This window comes from Drosophila arizonae, chromosome 3 (assembly GCF_054131065.1).
Source record: "Drosophila arizonae isolate 15081-1271.41 chromosome 3, UAZ_ARI_1.0, whole genome shotgun sequence".
Lineage (NCBI taxonomy): Eukaryota > Metazoa > Arthropoda > Insecta > Diptera > Drosophilidae > Drosophila > Drosophila arizonae.
Window position 1 is genome coordinate 9,343,754 of NC_142923.1, and position 17,971 is coordinate 9,361,724.

A 17,971-nucleotide genomic window follows, 5' to 3' on the forward strand; every position below is an offset into this window, starting at 1 on the left:
AAACCATGCACAAATATACTTCGATAAATCATTTGCGCATGAGTAGAGTATGACAAAAAGAAAAACAACAAAAAACGCAAACTAAATGAAATAATGAGCAGCGTGTTTAGCCTAGGTTAGGTGTTTAGGGGGCGTGGGTGTAGAAGGCGTTGCAGTCAACCAGGCAGCAAATTTTGCACAGTTGCCAAATATGTTGCAGGCCCCAAAAACAACAACAACAACGGCCAAATCGTTGATCAGGTTCCTAAATTGAATTGAAGCGTGGCTAGAGCATTGTTGTACAGGCTAGAGCAAGCGCCAGTGCCAGAGTCAGAGCCAGAGCCCAGACCCCAGACCCCAGAGAATGGGGCCATAATTAGTTTATACGATTTTAATGCGGAATTCGCATTTATCTGCGGCTCGTACCATAAGTGGGCGTTACACTGTTAGAAAACTGAAATATTTGTTGATAAGGACTTGGTGCATGATGCAATCGAGGCTCGAGATTGCGTCAAGCGGCACTTGTTTTGGGGCAGGGCAAGAGCCATTCAAATGCCATAAAAATTGGGCCAACCACTGTGAGTGTGAGTTGTTGTTGTTTTTGTTGCTGTAGTGCGACATGTGCATTGTTTCGAATTATGCAATTGCGCCGGCGTCAGTCTGATTTATGCCAGAGCAGCTGGTCAAACGCCTCGATGCTTGAACGCCTCCTGCGGGCTGCACGTCACGTAGCATTTGAGCAGCCGTGTCCAAGATCAATGCCACAACAGCTGCGATTTGCATTATGGAATGCGAGGTGTGGCCTTTAGTCATAGTAAATGGAGGAACCTATGATCCGTGAATGCTGCAGTTTTATTTGATGCTTGAGACAATTGAAATATATATGTGTAATGTAACGAATTAATGAAACACGATGACATGGTGTAGTTCCATTTCACTTAGACTTTGTAGCCAACAAAGTGACGACGTCCAATGACCTCGCCCATGAAGAACCAGCTGATCACCTCGAAAGAGACCAAGGCGCCTAGCCAGACCTCTGAGACGGTCTTCTTGCCCAGGCCACCTTTAGCCTTCTTGGCCTTCTCGGCTGCGCCACGCAGCTCTTTGAAGTCTGCGGGAGTTGGCGGCGCCAGCTCCACCTTGGCATAACGCATGAACTCATCAAACATCGGACGAGCCTGAGCCTTAGCGGCTGCAATTGAATTGGATGAGCATCAACTTACTTATATTGAAATTTCTTAGACTACTCACTGGTTATTAAAGCTTTGGTTTTTGCCACTAGACCAGCCATATTTTATGTAATTCGTGAGTATCAGTAAAAAAGTTGGAAAAGTTTAAAAATGTTTCGATTTGACGCACGTTTGAAAGCAGTTTCTGTGTGAACTGAAGCTGAAGCAAGCTAAAGCTGACAATGTAGTCAAGGATAGTGGGAATGAAACAGAAAAGTGTTTGAACAAAATATCGATGGCAATTTGTAAACGTGACAAATGATAGTTATCGGCTAGTTCAATAGTTCGATATCGGTAACAATTGAAAAAAAAAAACAAAATAAATTCGGATAAGGTATATTTTTTATGGGGTAGATAAAATTGAAGAAGAAGAAGAATGGATTTAAAAATATCTCCAATAACTAAGAGTTGACTCGGAATTCCGTGCACGAAAATGCTTGAAAACTAATATCCATAGCAATTAATGATCCGGCAGCTCGTAAAGCATTCATTATTTTAAATAAAAAATGAATATTATTAGATTAATCAAGAAATTCGATGTGATATTTGCCATTATAGATATGTTTAAAAAATACACTTAATTTAAGTAAAAATTCTTTAGCAATAATTATGAAAAGCAATTAAGTTGAAAAGTGTTTTGCATATTAGGTATTAAAAATATAAAAGTCAGCAAAAGTCTGACACTCACACCAGTCAAAAGCAACTTGTTTTTGGGCATGTCCAGCTTCAAGAACAAAACCTGCAATTCAATGTATAAAAATTATTGGCAAATTTGCATAATCGTTCACGCTAGCTAGCCTGGTGCTTGCCTTACAAGTTTCGTGAATAGAGCCAGGCAGGCAGCTCCAATTAGTCGATTTTGTGGCGATAACTGACCGATCATTACAATGCAGACAAGATAGTTATTAGCCAAGCGGCTTAAATCTCCACCGTTTTGCCAAACACAATTTATGCCACGAAACAATGGACCTGAATGGCACATGTATAGGGCAAAGTAGTACAGATACAAAATTTGATGAAATCTTCAACGGCTAAACTAAAACTTAAAAAATAAAATACGCCCAGAAATTGCATCATTTGCTTGTATAGAAAAATAAGAAACAGTTATCGCTTGATTACCATTTAAACGGCTTAAATCATAAAAATGAATTCCGATTTAATTTGCTCGGTTTATGAATATTAAAGTTAAGGTTCTTATTGGATTCGCTGTAATGGCGCAAGTTGATTGCATTCCAATTGCCCTGTGGATAATCACATTAAATGTGATTAATGCCGGTTGTCCATTTTCCTCTACTTATTTTCGTAGCTGTCAAAAGCGTGCAGCTGTCTGTAAATGGTTCTGGTCGTGTGTATTAACATGGTGCTTAAAATTGTCTTTGACTCTTTGACCTGCTCGTTAAATGAGCGGGGTCCGTGTTAAATGTGATTTGCATCTTATGTCAATTTCAAGTTGAATGAATGCTTGGACCATGCGCAGAACGTACATATGTACATATGTATGAAAGCCTTTGCCAATGCTTCCAAATATGGCAAAAGTAGTTCAGTTCAATTTGATTTTCTATTTATTTTATTTGCATTTTTATTGTTTGCCAATGCTGACAGCGTTTGATTATATTTATTTTTGGGCGTTGCCCGCGCACATGCCTTCCTACTTTGGAATCAGCGAAATGCAATTGTGCACAGCACTGAGAAAAATTCAATTCCAATTCAATTTAATATTCAATAATAATCAAATGCATTTCAGTTACAGCAGCAAAAATCGGCAGGACAACAAATAGAGATGGCCTGTGCTACCTATCGAGCTTAACAGTCGTAAGTTATCGAACTATCGCTGACGCGCTTTGTCTGTCACTTGTGCTCCTTGTGACGTCACCAGTACGGGCACTTCTTGTGTTGAAAAATGGCGCTATTTTTCTTTTATTGTGTTAACTGTTTTCTTGCAGTGCAAGCACGCGACCATTTGAGTTTTTTTTATGGGAGTTCGCCAAGTGATATATAATTAAAAATATTCTGACAATCACAATAGCAGCAGCTTATAACTATGTTTTGTATGCACCCAAGTAAACAATATTGTGGAGCATGGCGCATGGGCAGCAGAGGGTGAAGGTGAGGCTGGCGGATTGCGGGTGCACATAGCCGTAAGCGTTTGCTTATGGCTTTTAAATGTGTTTGTGGTTTTATCAATATAATTTCGTTTGTTGTTGGTGTTGTTATTGCAATTTTCGCGTTTTCGATTGCTATGGCCGATAGTTTTGAGTATGTGTTTGTGTGTACGTGTGTGAACGTGTGCTTGTATATTTCCTTCGGCTCTAAATTCTTGCTTATTGCAATTTGCGCAACAATGCGGCCCCGCCCGCACTCGCCTGACCCACCACTAGATTCTCCATAGAGAGACGCCGACACCACCCAGCAGATCGCAGCCGGACGATTTGACGCCGACGTCAACGGCGACGGCGACGACGACGACTCCGACTGCGCAGCTGGGCAGTGAAAGGCTTAGACCAGCTACATGGGCAGAGCACTTAGACAGATCTGCTCCAATTCTGCGACAGCGACGCCAGCTGAGCCTCTCAGCCATTGGCTTGTGCCAGCCTTTGGCTTGGGCGTCGTCGTCGTTGTTTTGAGTCTAGTTTTTGTGTGTTTATTCGAATTTGATATATGTATATTTGCTTGAGTGCATTTGTTGTTGCTGTTACTTTTGTGTGGGGCAGGTTTTTTGTTGTTTTGTTTAGTTCAGTGTTGTTGCTTTTTGTGCTGCTGCTGGAAATGCATTTGCTGTGCGAAGTCCGCGCCAATTTTTTAGTATAAAAGTTACCACAATTTGGTAGTCGAAATCAGAATCAACTCGTTCGCTGAGCAATCAACAAGTCTTCCTTCTACTCCTTCAACTTCTTCACAAAACCCCTCAACAACAACATGAAGGTAAGAGACTTGGTCTCTGGTTGGCCCAAGATCTATTTAACGCTGTTCTAATCTTGGATCCCAAACCCTCTCACCTTCTCTCCATCTCTCTCTCTCTCTTTCTTTCTCTACTTACAGTTCGCCATTGCCGTAGTCATGTTCGTGTGCGCCGTCGCCGGTGCTCAGGCTTCGTGGGCCGCGATTGCGCCAGGTGTCTCCTATGTGAACTCGGTGGCCCATGGCAGTCCCGCTCTGTGGGGCGGTGCCTGGAATGGTGCCTGGAATGGTGCCTGGAACGGTGCCTGGAATGGTGCATGGAACAACGGCTGGGCCGGCCCAGCATCCGTTGCCGTCCAGGCCAGCGCTCCCTGGGGTCTTGGTCCTCTCGGCTGGAACGCTGGTATTCCCGGCATTGCCCTAGCTCAGGGTCCTGGACCCGCTGCCCTGGGTCCCCATGGCCCTGAGGGTGTCTATGTTGCCAAGACTCGTGGTGCCATCCACACCGCTCCCCTTGCCGGTCACATCAACTCTGCCACCTCCGTGAATGTGGCACCTGCTCCCGGTACTCTGTAAATGCTGCCAAAAACACCCACAACATGCCAAATGAAGTGAGCGGCAGGCGGGGCAGGACAACAGTCGGGAGTGAACCGTGCGAAGCAGGCGCAACCAGTTGTTGTCTCTCTCTCACTTTACGCTATCCACTTCTTTTCACGATTTCAACGACTCTCTACTCGGATACTCTACCACCACCACCACAACACAGCCACCCATTAGTTATTAAGCACACCGCTCTTAGTCCCGTTTGCGAATCCGAGAACCACTCGGTTCTTCAACTGAAACACACTCGCACTCACGCGCACATTTGAGTTAAATCTGTGTTCAGCAAATAAGTCCAACAACTGCAATTACAACAACTACAACCAACAAATAACAGCATGTTAATTTCTTATTACTTGAGAACTTTACGTACCACCTGCCTATCCGACTATTCCTCTTATGCTTCTACAATCTATCTATCTTTCTATCTATCTATTGCAACAATATACTTTCTATCTATCACACTCGATCCGCTATTCTATTTCTTTGCAACACTACAAAAACAATTCTGTACATATTCAGTGTATATATTTTACATATATATATACATACATACATACATATAAACATACTTAAGTAATTTGCAACAATTGTAAGATTGACGAAAAACGTTTTAAATAAACTCATTCAACGTTTTTATTTATGCGTAGATTCTATGCCGTTTTATTTCAAGAACTTTTTAAAAAATTGAAATTCTGGATGGAAATGACATCTATTCTATTATATAGATGTTTAAAGAAAAGAGCCCTGCTCATTAGAGTTTATGTGTATCAATAATAATATTGTCGTATAATATTCTCGAATGTTATATGACGCGAGATCATTTATAATATCTTGTGCTCATTAAATGTCTATTTGAATTATACGACATAATATTCTAGAATGTTTATTGATATGCTGAGATAATTTAATTTCTATATTATACTACTTTCTCTAAAATTGATGATCAGACTTTGTTATACCTTCAAATCTATATAATTTCAGATTCTATATTGTCAGCATTATCATATTACCTATATACCTATGTATATATAATACAGTTGAATAAAAGAATGTTTTTGACGGAAAATATGTGTTAGCTCCAAGACACTTTAGAGTCTCCAATAACGGTTTATTCTATGAAATCAATAAGATACTTTGGTAAAACAGATGTATTGTCTTTTATTGATAAAAAAAAAACATTTTCAGCTAGTCGTCAACAATACAGAAATTCCTCATCACCAACTCTTCCCTATCAAGTTGGACGCGCTAAGCTGTCAGCCTATTAAGTTAGCTGCGTTACAAAGCACCTTTTAAGCTTATTAAGTTGGCCACTGCTGGTAACTGTTATTTCTCCAGGGCGCAAAGAGAGCCCAGCCCCTTTCGAGCACCTGCTTAATAGAAGGCAATTATAATGTGACTAAGTAAAGGAAAGGAAAAGTAGTCATTAAATTAGCCTTAGCCATGTATCTAAATTAATAAACAAATTGATATGTGAGACGACCTTGGGCTGTGTGCACGCTGATGTAACCTTGAAAAATTACAGATTGCTTAATTGATTGCATATCGCAAAAGAATGTCGAGATCAAAGTTGTCTTTGTATCTGGGCTTAAGTGCTTTCAGCAGCTATAGACTTAATAGTTTAGTTTAATATATTTGGACGTTAGGTATTTTTTTTATAGCTTTGAGCCGAGCTAATTGAACGCGATTTCAATTGTGAATACAGGGCGTATGCTTAATTATGCATACGTTTAAAGCTAATTACAGCCCAGCATTGGTAACAGCCAGCACCTGTGCATGGGCGAGACCCCATCGATCTATCATAATAATAGATAGATGAGTGTATTTGTGTGGTTGCAGTTGATACTATATAGAACGATAAATTATAGCCACAGCTAATTACAGCTTATCAGCACAAAGATCTCAACTTGAACTCTTTTGGTGTTGGCTAATAATTTTGTTTGTTTGCTAACCGAAACTTTGAGCTTGGCTCAAAGAAAATGCGCTTAGTGCAACGACACCTGGCTGGTTTGCTTTGAATTTGTTTTGGCTTTTTTTTCACTTGGCGTCTTTTGCCGCCTTCAAACAGGTTTGCAATGCGGCTGCAATTCGCAAGGTTTCAAACTATTTTCGTCAGCTTCATATAGTTTTTTTTTGCCTTTTTTTTTGCATCCAAATCGAATTGTTTTCGATTTGCATAATTGAATCGACTTTTTTTTCTTGTGCTGCGATTTAATTGTTTCACCTAATGGCTGTGTGGCGTGGGCGGATCCATGGAATCCGGCTGTACGTCTCTGACTGTCTATAGCACCCACGCATTTAAATGATACATATATTTAAAGACAGGGGAGTGCTCTGGAGTGTTATATAAAGTCCATTTGAACACGCTCCATTTGGCTATCTAGGGCGGCATAATTAAAAGGAAGCAAGGAGCTCAGAGCGCACTGAATAACTTGGGTATGTCGCGAGGTGCATTAGAAAGTGAAGCCTGGCTTAAGACTGTAGCTCTAGAGTACATTATATTATCCTGTATGTATTGTAAGAGACCAGGACTCAATTTGATAGAGTATCTCTAGTATAATAGATATACTATACGATTAGTGTATCGTTCTTAGGTATTGTTCATTCATTTTCATTTACTTTTCATACATTTTTGATTTATAATGCCAATTAATAATTTTTTGTTTGCTAAATGCAATAAATTTAAAACTTGCATCAGCCATACGAGCGCCATATGATTGGCTATGAATATAGTTATGAATATATATATTCATTTGCGGAATTTTTTAAAAATATATTTTAAATTAAGTTCCAGCTTAGCTTTACTCGCATAATCCTTCATTATATTTTCATAGGGTATTTTACTTTCAAAATCGGTTGCATTTCATATCATATTATAAAGATATCATCTGTGAGCAATCGGCTTGTAAATCAATTAGATCTATTGCCTTGCCCAAATCAGGATATGAAACGAACCATAATTGGAGCACAAGCTAGTCACATTATATGCTAATGAAATACAATAACAATTAAGTAATTATAGGAAAAAATATTGAAAAAATTATAATAAATAAATGCTGACGCGAGTGAAAATAGATTAACCGGAACTGCAGCTGAAAAGTGGGTTGGGTCTCGCTTGGCTGCAATGCATTTGTGAACATGGCCAAGATCGTTTGGCTATGATCGATCAGACTCGACTCTTGAGTCTTGACTCTTGAGTATTGAGTGTGAAACATGTGAACGCCTGCATGTGGCATGTCATTAGCTGTAATCACATGTATGCAAAAGATATATATAATATATAATATATATGTATGTGTGTATGTATATTGTGGCCGAGTTGTAGTTGTCGTTGAACTCTCACTTGGCTGAACTTTTGCTGACCATTGTTGTTGGATCCGTTGGGGTCTGAAGCTGGTTTGCTCTGCTATAAAACTGGCCACAGGTTCTGCCAAGAGATCAGTTCAGAACAAGAGTTCAAGCCGAGCGCAACCAAGCAAAAAACCAATTAGCAAAATGAAAGTGAGTATTGGAAGGATCGCAATCCTTTCGAGGACTCGCCTAACAGATATTTATGTTTCGCCTGCAGTTCGCCATCGCTGTCGTCTTCACCCTGGCCCTGTCCATGGGCGTGCAGTCTTCGGTGATTCCGTTGATCTCCCAGCTGGCTGGTAACGGTCTCTCCTATACGGCCGTCTCCAATCCCGTGCTGGCCTCGCCTTGGGGTGTGCCTGCTGCCAACTGGCCCGCCGCCGTCTCCGTCGCCTCCTGGCCACCAGCAGCACCCACCGTGCTTGCTGCACCCGGTCCAGTGCTGGCTGCCCACGGTTCCGCTGTGATTGCTGGTCCTGGCCCCGCTCTGGTGGCCGGTCCTGGTCCCGCCGTGGTTGTCGGTGCCGTTGCCCGCGAGGGAGTCTACACCGCTCAGACCCGTGGCGCCGTTCACACTGCTCCTCTGGCTGGACACATTCAGTCGGTTGCCTCGATCAATGCTGCCCCCGCCCCCGGCACCCTCTAAGCGCCAATCCGAGAATGTTTGCTAACCACCTGCCTTGCGGCACTCTGCCTGGAACTTGTACTGGACTTGAATATGTTAATTTGATAAATGTTGTAAATATTTGCATGCTTATAAACAGGGTACTCGCACCATCCACCTAAATTTCCCTTTCGAACTCGCAACTATATTTATTCAAAAGCCATTTTCGTAACAAATACCATAAAACGACTTTCTTCCTAGACAATAAATCTATGTAAAAAAGTTTAAATAATTTATTATTTTTATTCCTTTTTTGAACTGCTTATTTACTGATATTTTATTTATACATATAGGTGTATAAAAGACTTAAGGATTTTAGTTTATGATAGCAGCAAACAAAGCGAGCTTTTGCATATATAATCTCAGACTGAAGCATGGGTAGATAATATTGGCGGATATCCATTCTTCGTTATATGTGGTATAATTCAGCTGGTTATTTAGTTCAAAATCGATTTTACAGCTTATATATGTGTCTATAATATATTGCATATATATTATATGATTGTATGATTAATATTACTCACAAAGTTGCTCAAGGTTCATAGAAAACGTTTGTAAGCTGAACTGAACTGGTGCAATATTGATTGCATTTATTGGTTTGATTAGAGGTTCTAGTTTTGGAATTTGTATAGTCATTCAATTTAGTTAGTCAGTTGCTTTGACCAAAGTTCTTGACTTTAATTACGCGAATGAGCGGTTCTGTTGCAATTATCTAAGCTTAAAACGTGTCGCCGTTAACTGTAAATTAAGAAATTATCTAAGTTAAGTAAAACATTTTTCTTTCTCTATGATATTTTAGAGCGAAGTCCAATGGAATTTCGATGCAAGTGAATATTGAATTCTTCAGCACACCCACATACATACATACATATATGTATATCCACATCACATCGTGAAATTTTGTGAAAAACCCCGCAGTTATGGCCAAGTTAATGCCAAGTTCAGGCGTACAATGTTTATGTGCATGGGCGTGTTGCTTATTTGCAGTACACACTGTAATTGCAACCGCAGTGTCTAAAACCCCAACGATTCGTCCCTCCATTTGCCCTGCTCTCCCCCTTTCACTATTCTCCAACGCCTTGCCAGAACAAGTATTCGCATTAAATTTGAACTGTTTGCTGTGAACACTCGACGCTCTTGTGAATGACGCGTGATTTGCCTGAAAGTAGATCCGCAGCTTGAATAGCATATACAATATATATTATATATATATGGCTGGGTGTACAAAGTTTCGCGTTTGTTTTCGCTGTTGTTTGCCGCATTTGGCTGCTGCTCAATGGCCGGGTTTGGGGCGGCACGACGAAGGCGATTGAAAAATGCGCCACTGCATTGATTTATTGCAGTGGCCCCCCGGCCAAGAGTCAATCGTGTTGTTGGCACAATCATCGAGTGTGGCAAATGCGATAGTCAGCAGCCACAAAACTGCATCTCACCTTATTGGGGTAGAGTGCCTGAAAATGGTTAGAAAATTTCCTACAGCCTTTTTGCTAGCTAAGTGATCTGCAGTTCAAACGATGGCTTAAACGAATTGGCTATTGCACTTTCTTGTTGGCCTATTGCAAGTAGCAATGAGGTGTGAGCTTCAGCTTGGCAAAACTATTTACAAAAAACTCACTATATTCATATTTCTTTTTTAGTTTCCTTATTTGATTTACGCACGTACACTTCACTTATGCAAATTAAGTATACTATGTTTAAACATATTTCGAATTTTATTTTCTTTTTAGTTCATAGAACTGCACTTTTTTCAGAATTTTTAAATATATATTATAAAGTTTTTGCAAAAGATAATAGCTATATATTACATATTTTAATATTTTGAGTATGTACAGGGTATTCATATACGATGTTTTTACGCTCTTACGCCCATTGCAATGTCTCTGTAGGAAAGAGAGAAAACAAAATCACATACATGGCAAAAAGACAGAAAGAAAGATGGGAAAAAAATAAACAACACACATCGATAGAGATAAGAGCAACCAGTGTTCGTGGCTGGTGAAATGACTCGAAGTTGGAATCGGATTCGGTATTTGGATTCGTTCGACGGCGACTCTCTGGCTGTTGGGCCAAATCGCGCTGACTCTGGGCCCGGTGTGGCCTGGCGAGTCGGTCGGCCGTTAGTCGTCGGCAAAGACGCGCTGGCAACGCTTGTCGCAAACGAAAGTCGGGAAACGGCGTCAATTGGGAACGTCAATCGATTTGGCAGATTCACGCTGCTGATGGGCATGAAAGGGGATGCTAACGGTTCGCGTATAGTGCAAATTGTTGCCGGCCAGCAAATGCAATAACGGTAAAGTGCACAGATTGCTGTTGTTGTGTGAAAGTGTGACACTTGATTAGAAGCGATTGCATTGCACTGTGATAATAATAGCCGGGCGATAATGTAATGATAATCTTAATAGTCTAAGGCCTGGCAAACAACTCAACGGCAGCTACTTGATGGCTCTTGATGCATAATATACTGTATACATTACTTTTATACACACTTGAGTACATATTTGCTCACATTCTTGGCCATTATTTCTTTGTTGTCTACACATTTGCGAAATTTCAATGTTTCCATTTTGTTTTGTTTGTTAAAGCTATATAATTTCATTTGGATTTTGCTAATTTGCACATGCTAACGATTTGTGTTTGCGCAAATACAATTCTACCGTTTGTTCAATAAAATCATATATACAATCATGCTTATGCTAATTGACGTCATCGTGTGTGTGGCTCCCCCATACCTGCCCAATTCACGCCCATGAGCACACATGCTTTATTGCCATTCAAAACAAAAAACAGCTGATATGTGTGAGCGTATGAATGAGCGATCCGAAAACAACCACCAAAATAAAAGCCAAACAAAAACAAAAATATTTACATCTGCTCTCTCCCTACCGCTCTCCCTCACACACGCTCTCTCATGCATTCACCGCACATTGCTTGCTCATTTTACGCGCTATCCTACTCTCGCCCACATTACACTACGTATGCTTGCTCATTTGCCTGCTAGTTTTTGTTACAAAATTAACTTGTTGAAAAAAGCATTTCAGCTGAGCGAAACGAGCGCTGCGCCGACTTGACGCTATTCATTTCGTTCTCTCTCGCATGGCGAATTTTGTGTGCGAGCAGCGAATGTCAAGTGTGTACAGAGCAAACAAGAGCGAAAGGGAGAGTGCAGAGTGCAGCTATAATCAGCTGGCGTGCTGCCCGCTGGCGTCCATTGCCCCCGTGATTGCCATTGATTGCATTCAGATTTCAAATACGCGCTATTTGTTTTGTTTCTAAATTGATTTGCAGTCTTTTCCGTTTTTCCTTTTGAATAGAATTTTCTTTCTTTGTTAACGCAAACAATGTACAATGATTGAGATGCCATAGAGTATTTACGTTTATTGTGCGCATTTACGTATGCATGACTTTATATAGATGTGTGCGTGTGTGTGCATTAAAGCTGCGTAGCTACGTTTTTGTCACTATTACTCATACATACACATAACATATACATACACGCATACATTGTTGGGGAAACACTGAAAGCGAGTGCAACAACAAAAGTCAAGCAATGTCATTGCACAGTGGGCTCAACATCATTTTGATTGATTTTGATTGATTCAATAATTATTATGTATTTATATCATTAGCCATTTTTGTTTGTGATTGTTAAAATTTATTTAAATTGCGTATTAATTAATGTTATCTTTACACTACACATTTCACAGCTCACTGTGTATCGGTGGACTTTAGCACACTGTGCACATTGTATACGCACACACACACACACACACACACACATGCACATATGTTTATATTTAATTAAATCAATTTTTTTTTTTTTCATTCGAATTATTTAGCTTGACTTAGTGGCGGCAGGAGGAACCGCAACTACAAATCGCATCATTTGCCTTCGAGCATCGCAATCGTTTGGGTGTTTACAGTGCTGACAAATTAAGCGAGCGATAATCGCGTGAGGGGAGCTGGCGAAACGAAAATAAACGCGCTTCATTCAATTAGCTGGCGACAGCAACGGCAGTTACTTTTAAGAATCTTAAAAGCAAAAATTCTCATAAAATAATTTATTTCCCGGGCAGAGTACGAATTTGTGCTGACCCAAAAGCCGCTAAGTGGGTCACTGGGTGCCGAATAAGAAGTGAATAAAATAATGAAAAGTGTTTGCAGTGACGAAACGAAATGAACTTGAAACATAAAATAAATTAAGTTACGTGCGGACAAGAACCAAGTGCAATCAAATCAGCTTTTGTATTGCCAGGCAGCACTTCAACTTAGAAAATAGAACAAATAGTGCCAATTGCCCATTGCCAATCGCCAATAGCCAATAGCCAATTGACAATTGCCAATGACGTAGCCGCTGCCAAGGTGGCTGATTAGCTCGCGAGCAGCATGAAGGGCATCTGCGGCGATGCCATGCAGCAGCTGAACCAATGCATGCTGCTGGCCGACTGTGACAATGCAATCGCTGAAAATGGCAGTGCAGATGCAACAACAACAATACCAGTTGCCAATGGAAATGGAAGTGGGATTGGGAATGCAAATGAAAGTGGCAGAAGTGCATCGCCTGCGCGTCGCGTTTTTCGCGCCCGTCAAGTGCACAGCTTGGCCATACGGAATACCAGCTCCTATGACACCATGGAGCGGCCCTTTCGACCCGACAATCTGCGCGGTCGTTGGGCCAAATCGGCCGATTTCTACTTTGCCAGCTCAAGTTACGCCTTCAGCACGATGGTCTTCTCGGATGCCCCGGTCTGGGGTCTGTATTTCGGTGGTTGGAGTAAGTAAAGATCCCACATGGAGGGATAGTTCAATTTGTCCATTATTTAGTTGACCTTCACGTTTCTGGTGTCAGTTAAATGACAGTTTATGCTCAACCTACGCTTATCAGCGGAATTCAATTAAATTTTGTTGTAGAGGTTATCAGTGGAAGTCAGTCATGAAAACAAAAATAAATTTAATTAATAAACTATGCTTATTTATATACATATATGAAATAATCTTTTCATTTGTAATAAAAATTTCGCCATTAATAAAACGGATTGCAATTATTGCCTTTTGTATTATAAAAGCTAAATTCTATGAAAATCGCCATTAAGTGATTAACTTTTATAAAATAAATATTCTTACATTAATTTCCATGGCTAATAATAACTTATGAAATTGGACACAAATCTAATAAATTATACATCAAAAGTTTTATGCGCAATTTAGCTGTTCATTAACTGAATCAAGTGCCGGAATTTACATTTACTATTAGTACTTAAATGCAAATGTAAATTATTACTCTTGAGGAAAGATGACGTATGCTTAAATCATGATTGTACTTCCTTTAGATGTCTTTCTTTCTATTGCAATTGATTTTATTTGTATGTATTGTAAATAAATTAGTTAACACTATAATCGTCGCCGTTGTAATGCACTTCAAAACAGATTTCACGGTGCACAACGAGGCGTATGAGTAATATTATTTAAGTATGTTTTTCTCTACAGCCTCGACTTGCGCCTTTTACTCAGCCTTGTGACTCATCCTTGTTTATTTGAAATAGGAACCTATTTTCTATATAATATTTTGTATTATTATTTGACATTCCCTTACTCTAACCTTTTTTGTTTTTTCTATATCTTTCAGAATACTATCTAAGTGCTTATCTGCTGTCAGTTTGTTTTTATTCACTGCCTATATTTCTAATACAAACTTTTTTGGGACAATTTTCCACATCGGGCGCCATTTCGGCATTTCGTGTCTCGCCCATATTCAAGGGTAAGTCTTATGATTAAAACTATTTATGTATGTCTGACTCATTATGAATCTAACTTCAGGCATTGGTTATTCCATTTTATTGCTTAATCTGGGCACACTCACTTACTATAGCATCAATGCGGCTGTGCCATTCATCTATGCCGTCAATTCGCTGCGTAAAGTTTTGCCCTGGATGAGCTGCAACAATACGTGGAATACGCCCGAGTGTTCCACGCACAATGAATATAATGAGGATGTAAGTCATCTAGGCACTAAGCAATAGATAGAACTGTGTGTCATGGGTAATGATTGACAATTGAGAAAGAAAATAAATTAAGCGACATCTTTGTAATACAATTGGATCTCGGTCAGCTAGTGAAATCAAATCCACTGTCATAAGTGATAAGCTCTAAACTTATTTTCTATTATGATAAAAGTGATTAATTTCAATGAAGATTTACGTTTCAGTTAATTTACGAACTCAAAGGCAACTTTAGATCTATATTAAAAATGAGTTAAAATCGTGGTAAATTAAAAAATATATGATATATATATATAATATATAAATCTATTCGAACCAACCCGGATAATATTTATTCATATTATATATAGCTAATCATACGTTTTATATATTCACAGGCGCTGGTACAAAAGCCGCATGCGATTGTAGAATTCTTTCAGTGAGTTATATGATTTTACATAATAATTTAACATAATAAGTATTAAGAATTTCCTCTTCAGCTCTGTGATAGGTTCGATTACATCAGATTCCAGCTCCTGGACCATATCGTGGCCTATGGTGCTCGCCATTATGGGCATCTGGTGCATTGTGCTCGTGCTGCTGCTGAGCAACGTCTCATTGGTAGAAGCAGAAAATAGTATTTCATATGGGCAAAGCTCATCTTTAATCTTAACTTGCAGATTGGCAAGGCATTGCGCTGTGCTGGGGTTGTAATGTTCAGCTTCTTTGTGGCTGTCTTCGCTTACCTGGTGATCCACGAGCAGGTTAACTGGCAGTCATTCCTTGAGTATCTGCATCCCACAGTACCCAGCTGGAGTGCCATCCAGGCCGGACTAGGCACGGCCATATTGCAGGCGAGCATGGTGCTGGGTCCTGGCTGGGGCAGCATCATAACGCTCGGCAGTTACAATAGCTTTCGCAGCGATTCCGAACGCCTCAGCATTTGGGTGTGCATCACCCATGTGCTCATCACGATGATGGCCTTGATCTGCGGGCATGTGGCCAACGATCATTTTGAATGTGAGTTCAAGATTCTGATGAATTCTAGTATAAGTATAATATGTGTTTTTATTTATATTTCTTCTCTAGTGCATGTGGCCATGTGGCATGTGGAGAAGAAGCATACGATACAGTTCCTTTACCTGGCCCATGCGTATCTTCTGGGCAGCTTTACAACAATGCCGCGACTCTGGTCCTTCCTATTCTTTACCATCATCTTTCTAGCCGAGCTGAGTGCATTGGTAATATAGATATTTATATCAATATCTGTAACAAGATATACATATATCTTTTTCCCCATTGCAGATCATTCAAATGATGTCGGTTTTGACTGCCATCTTTGATGAGTTCGAGCAGCTGCGACCCAGAAAGAGAACCATTACGATATTCCTGGTTCTGTGGCTGATGCTCATATCCATCTATTTCTGCACCAGGGTGGGTTTTAAACTACTTTATAAATACACACGGCTAATATCAGTAACTCTTTCTTGTAGTTGGGCTTTAGTCAAGTTAGCGCCCTGTCCTACATGTCGTTATTCACACAGATCATCATCTCAGCCGTGTTAATAGTAATGGCTACTTGGATTTATGGACGCGTGCGCTTCCAATGTGATCTCCAATTCATGCTGGGGAAAACGATCTCGAATTTTAAGATAACTTGCATACGCTTCGTGGTGCCCTTTTTCCTTGGAGTCGCTCTGGTATACCCTATAAATATTTAGTCTGATATTGAAATGAGCTGCAACTTCCGGTATTTTCAGTGGCAGACTATCTATATGATGTCGGTGAACGGTGTCGAGGACACCTTGATTTGGGTCAGTCAGAGTCTGATATATCTGGTTGCCCTGGGCTACATGGTCTACCGACTCTGCCAGACCAATGGCAACTGGCGCAAACGGATGCGGCAGTGCTTCTCTCCGCACGATTGGCATCCGGTGAATGCGGACAATCGCCGGTTCTATGAGGAGATCATGGGCACCTCCGAAATGCTTGTCATTGACAATGGCAACGCCGCCTAGCAAAACTGCATAGTGCCTAACCTACTCATTATTTTTTTACTTTTTATTTTTTTGATATTGTACTTAAGCGATGGACCTGCAGCTCAGGTCGAACTGAACCCAATTCTGTGCATTGAACAGCTGAAATATTTTAGACCAAAAGCTATTTCGTTTTTATTGAATGTACTGATATTTCCCAAATCTAGTTATAGAGAACAATTAACTGGTGATATTTGTAGTTGCATATATATGTTAGATATACGTACATATATCTGTATGAATAAAACAGCAAAGAGCTTTTAAACAATTTTAAATGAAAGCTTTTTCTTATTTTGAAATTTTATTTAGTTTAGTAAATATTTTGTATATAGTAGTTTTGTATATGTGTAGACACAGAAATATCATTTGGAGTACATTTGGCTTGAGCCTGGTTTAATAATTAATTTCCATATTCATAAAGACGTGCTCTAAGCATTGGATAACTCACTTCTCAAGGTTTCGTGTTGGAAGTAGTTTTGCTCTTAAGTGCTTAAAGGGTATTAAGTTCTCCAACTTCCAACTTCTCCGCCTTGATTATAATTATAAAGCCTAAAGGAAAAACTCTTAAATAGTATCCAGATGTTGATTCTTTATGATATCACTCTTAAATAGTATCCAGATGTTGATTCTTTATGATATCACATCTTGGTTATTTTCAAGCTCAACTGGCTTTTATGTAATTTACTTACATTGCTTGCATACTTTTTGGCATTGCACAAATATGTATGTGTGTATGCTTGGCACTCATAATAAAATATTCATGTGCGTATATGTATACATTACATACATATACATACATAAATATTTCTATGTAAATGCAATATGCGATTGTTTCGCCAGATTAGTAATAAATAAAGCACATGATCGGCTTTACAGGGAAAAAATAATTTAAAAAATAAAATTCAAATATGGACAAGAGACGGCTGTTGCCTTTTTACACTGCAATTCAAAATCTGCTCGAAAATAAACAAATCAAAATTTTTGAGTGTGTTTACTTTTTTTCTCATTTGTTTTTGTTTTTGTTTATTTTTAATGGCTAAGATTTTGAAATTGAGCAAAAAGTTTATTTTGAAATATTTCTGTATATATACATATATTGCATATATTTCGTTCAGAAAACTTTTTGCTGTGAAATGTATGAAAAATCGCGAACTGATTCTATATATGTATATGATTACATACATACATAAATACATATTTACATATACTTATATTATAAATATTGAAATCTTCGACGTA

General features: G+C 39.5%; 4 protein-coding genes and 1 long non-coding RNA gene across 11 annotated transcripts; 3 read left to right on the top strand and 2 right to left on the bottom strand.

Annotated features, from left to right (window-relative positions):
* Nucleotides 1–810: 810 nt before the first annotated feature.
* On the bottom strand, nucleotides 811–1,406 carry ATPsynGL (ATP synthase, subunit G-like). The gene is made up of 2 exons (XM_018002995.2): nucleotides 1,231–1,406; nucleotides 811–1,171 (listed from the first exon to the last, which is right to left on the bottom strand). The coding sequence occupies exons 1-2, from the start codon at nucleotides 1,268–1,270 to the stop codon at nucleotides 918–920; spliced, it is 294 nt and encodes a 97-aa protein (XP_017858484.1). The 5' UTR covers nucleotides 1,271–1,406; the 3' UTR covers nucleotides 811–917.
* A 2,565-nt stretch (nucleotides 1,407–3,971) lies between these two features.
* Nucleotides 3,972–5,355, top strand: LOC108610726 (uncharacterized). Its single transcript, XM_018002993.2, has 2 exons — nucleotides 3,972–4,130; nucleotides 4,248–5,355. The coding sequence occupies exons 1-2, from the start codon at nucleotides 4,125–4,127 to the stop codon at nucleotides 4,680–4,682; spliced, it is 441 nt and encodes a 146-aa protein (XP_017858482.1). The 5' UTR covers nucleotides 3,972–4,124; the 3' UTR covers nucleotides 4,683–5,355.
* A 2,694-nt stretch (nucleotides 5,356–8,049) lies between these two features.
* Nucleotides 8,050–8,953, top strand: Acp1 (Adult cuticle protein 1). The gene is made up of 2 exons (XM_018002994.2): nucleotides 8,050–8,207; nucleotides 8,275–8,953. Exons 1-2 carry the CDS (start codon nucleotides 8,202–8,204, stop codon nucleotides 8,701–8,703), a joined length of 435 nt encoding a protein of 144 aa, XP_017858483.1. The 5' UTR covers nucleotides 8,050–8,201; the 3' UTR covers nucleotides 8,704–8,953.
* Nucleotides 8,675–10,814, bottom strand: LOC149269644 (uncharacterized). 4 transcript variants are annotated; one of them, XR_016269547.1, is made up of 4 exons: nucleotides 10,681–10,814; nucleotides 10,337–10,601; nucleotides 10,155–10,274; nucleotides 8,675–9,880 (listed from the first exon to the last, which is right to left on the bottom strand). It is a non-coding gene; the product is annotated as an uncharacterized LOC149269644 (long non-coding RNA). The 4 variants fall into 4 exon arrangements; XR_016269546.1 differs by having other exon boundaries at nucleotides 8,675–9,459; nucleotides 9,590–9,880; nucleotides 10,155–10,601; XR_016269545.1 differs by having other exon boundaries at nucleotides 8,675–9,194; nucleotides 9,246–9,880; nucleotides 10,155–10,601.
* A 21-nt stretch (nucleotides 10,815–10,835) lies between these two features.
* Nucleotides 10,836–17,012, top strand: LOC108610720 (sodium- and chloride-dependent glycine transporter 1). 4 transcript variants are annotated; one of them, XM_018002987.2, is made up of 11 exons: nucleotides 10,836–11,011; nucleotides 12,558–13,492; nucleotides 14,345–14,476; nucleotides 14,536–14,711; nucleotides 15,095–15,135; nucleotides 15,197–15,317; nucleotides 15,377–15,716; nucleotides 15,786–15,937; nucleotides 16,002–16,130; nucleotides 16,190–16,396; nucleotides 16,457–17,012. In XM_018002987.2, exons 2-11 carry the CDS (start codon nucleotides 13,105–13,107, stop codon nucleotides 16,712–16,714), a joined length of 1,944 nt encoding a protein of 647 aa, XP_017858476.2. In that variant the 5' UTR covers nucleotides 10,836–11,011; nucleotides 12,558–13,104; the 3' UTR covers nucleotides 16,715–17,012. The 4 variants fall into 4 exon arrangements, with proteins under 4 accessions (XP_017858476.2, XP_089322331.1, XP_089322329.1 ...); XM_089466205.1 differs by having other exon boundaries at nucleotides 12,795–13,492; XM_089466203.1 differs by lacking the exon at nucleotides 10,836–11,011 and adding an exon at nucleotides 11,044–11,184.
* The last annotated feature ends 959 nt before the right edge of the window (nucleotides 17,013–17,971 follow it).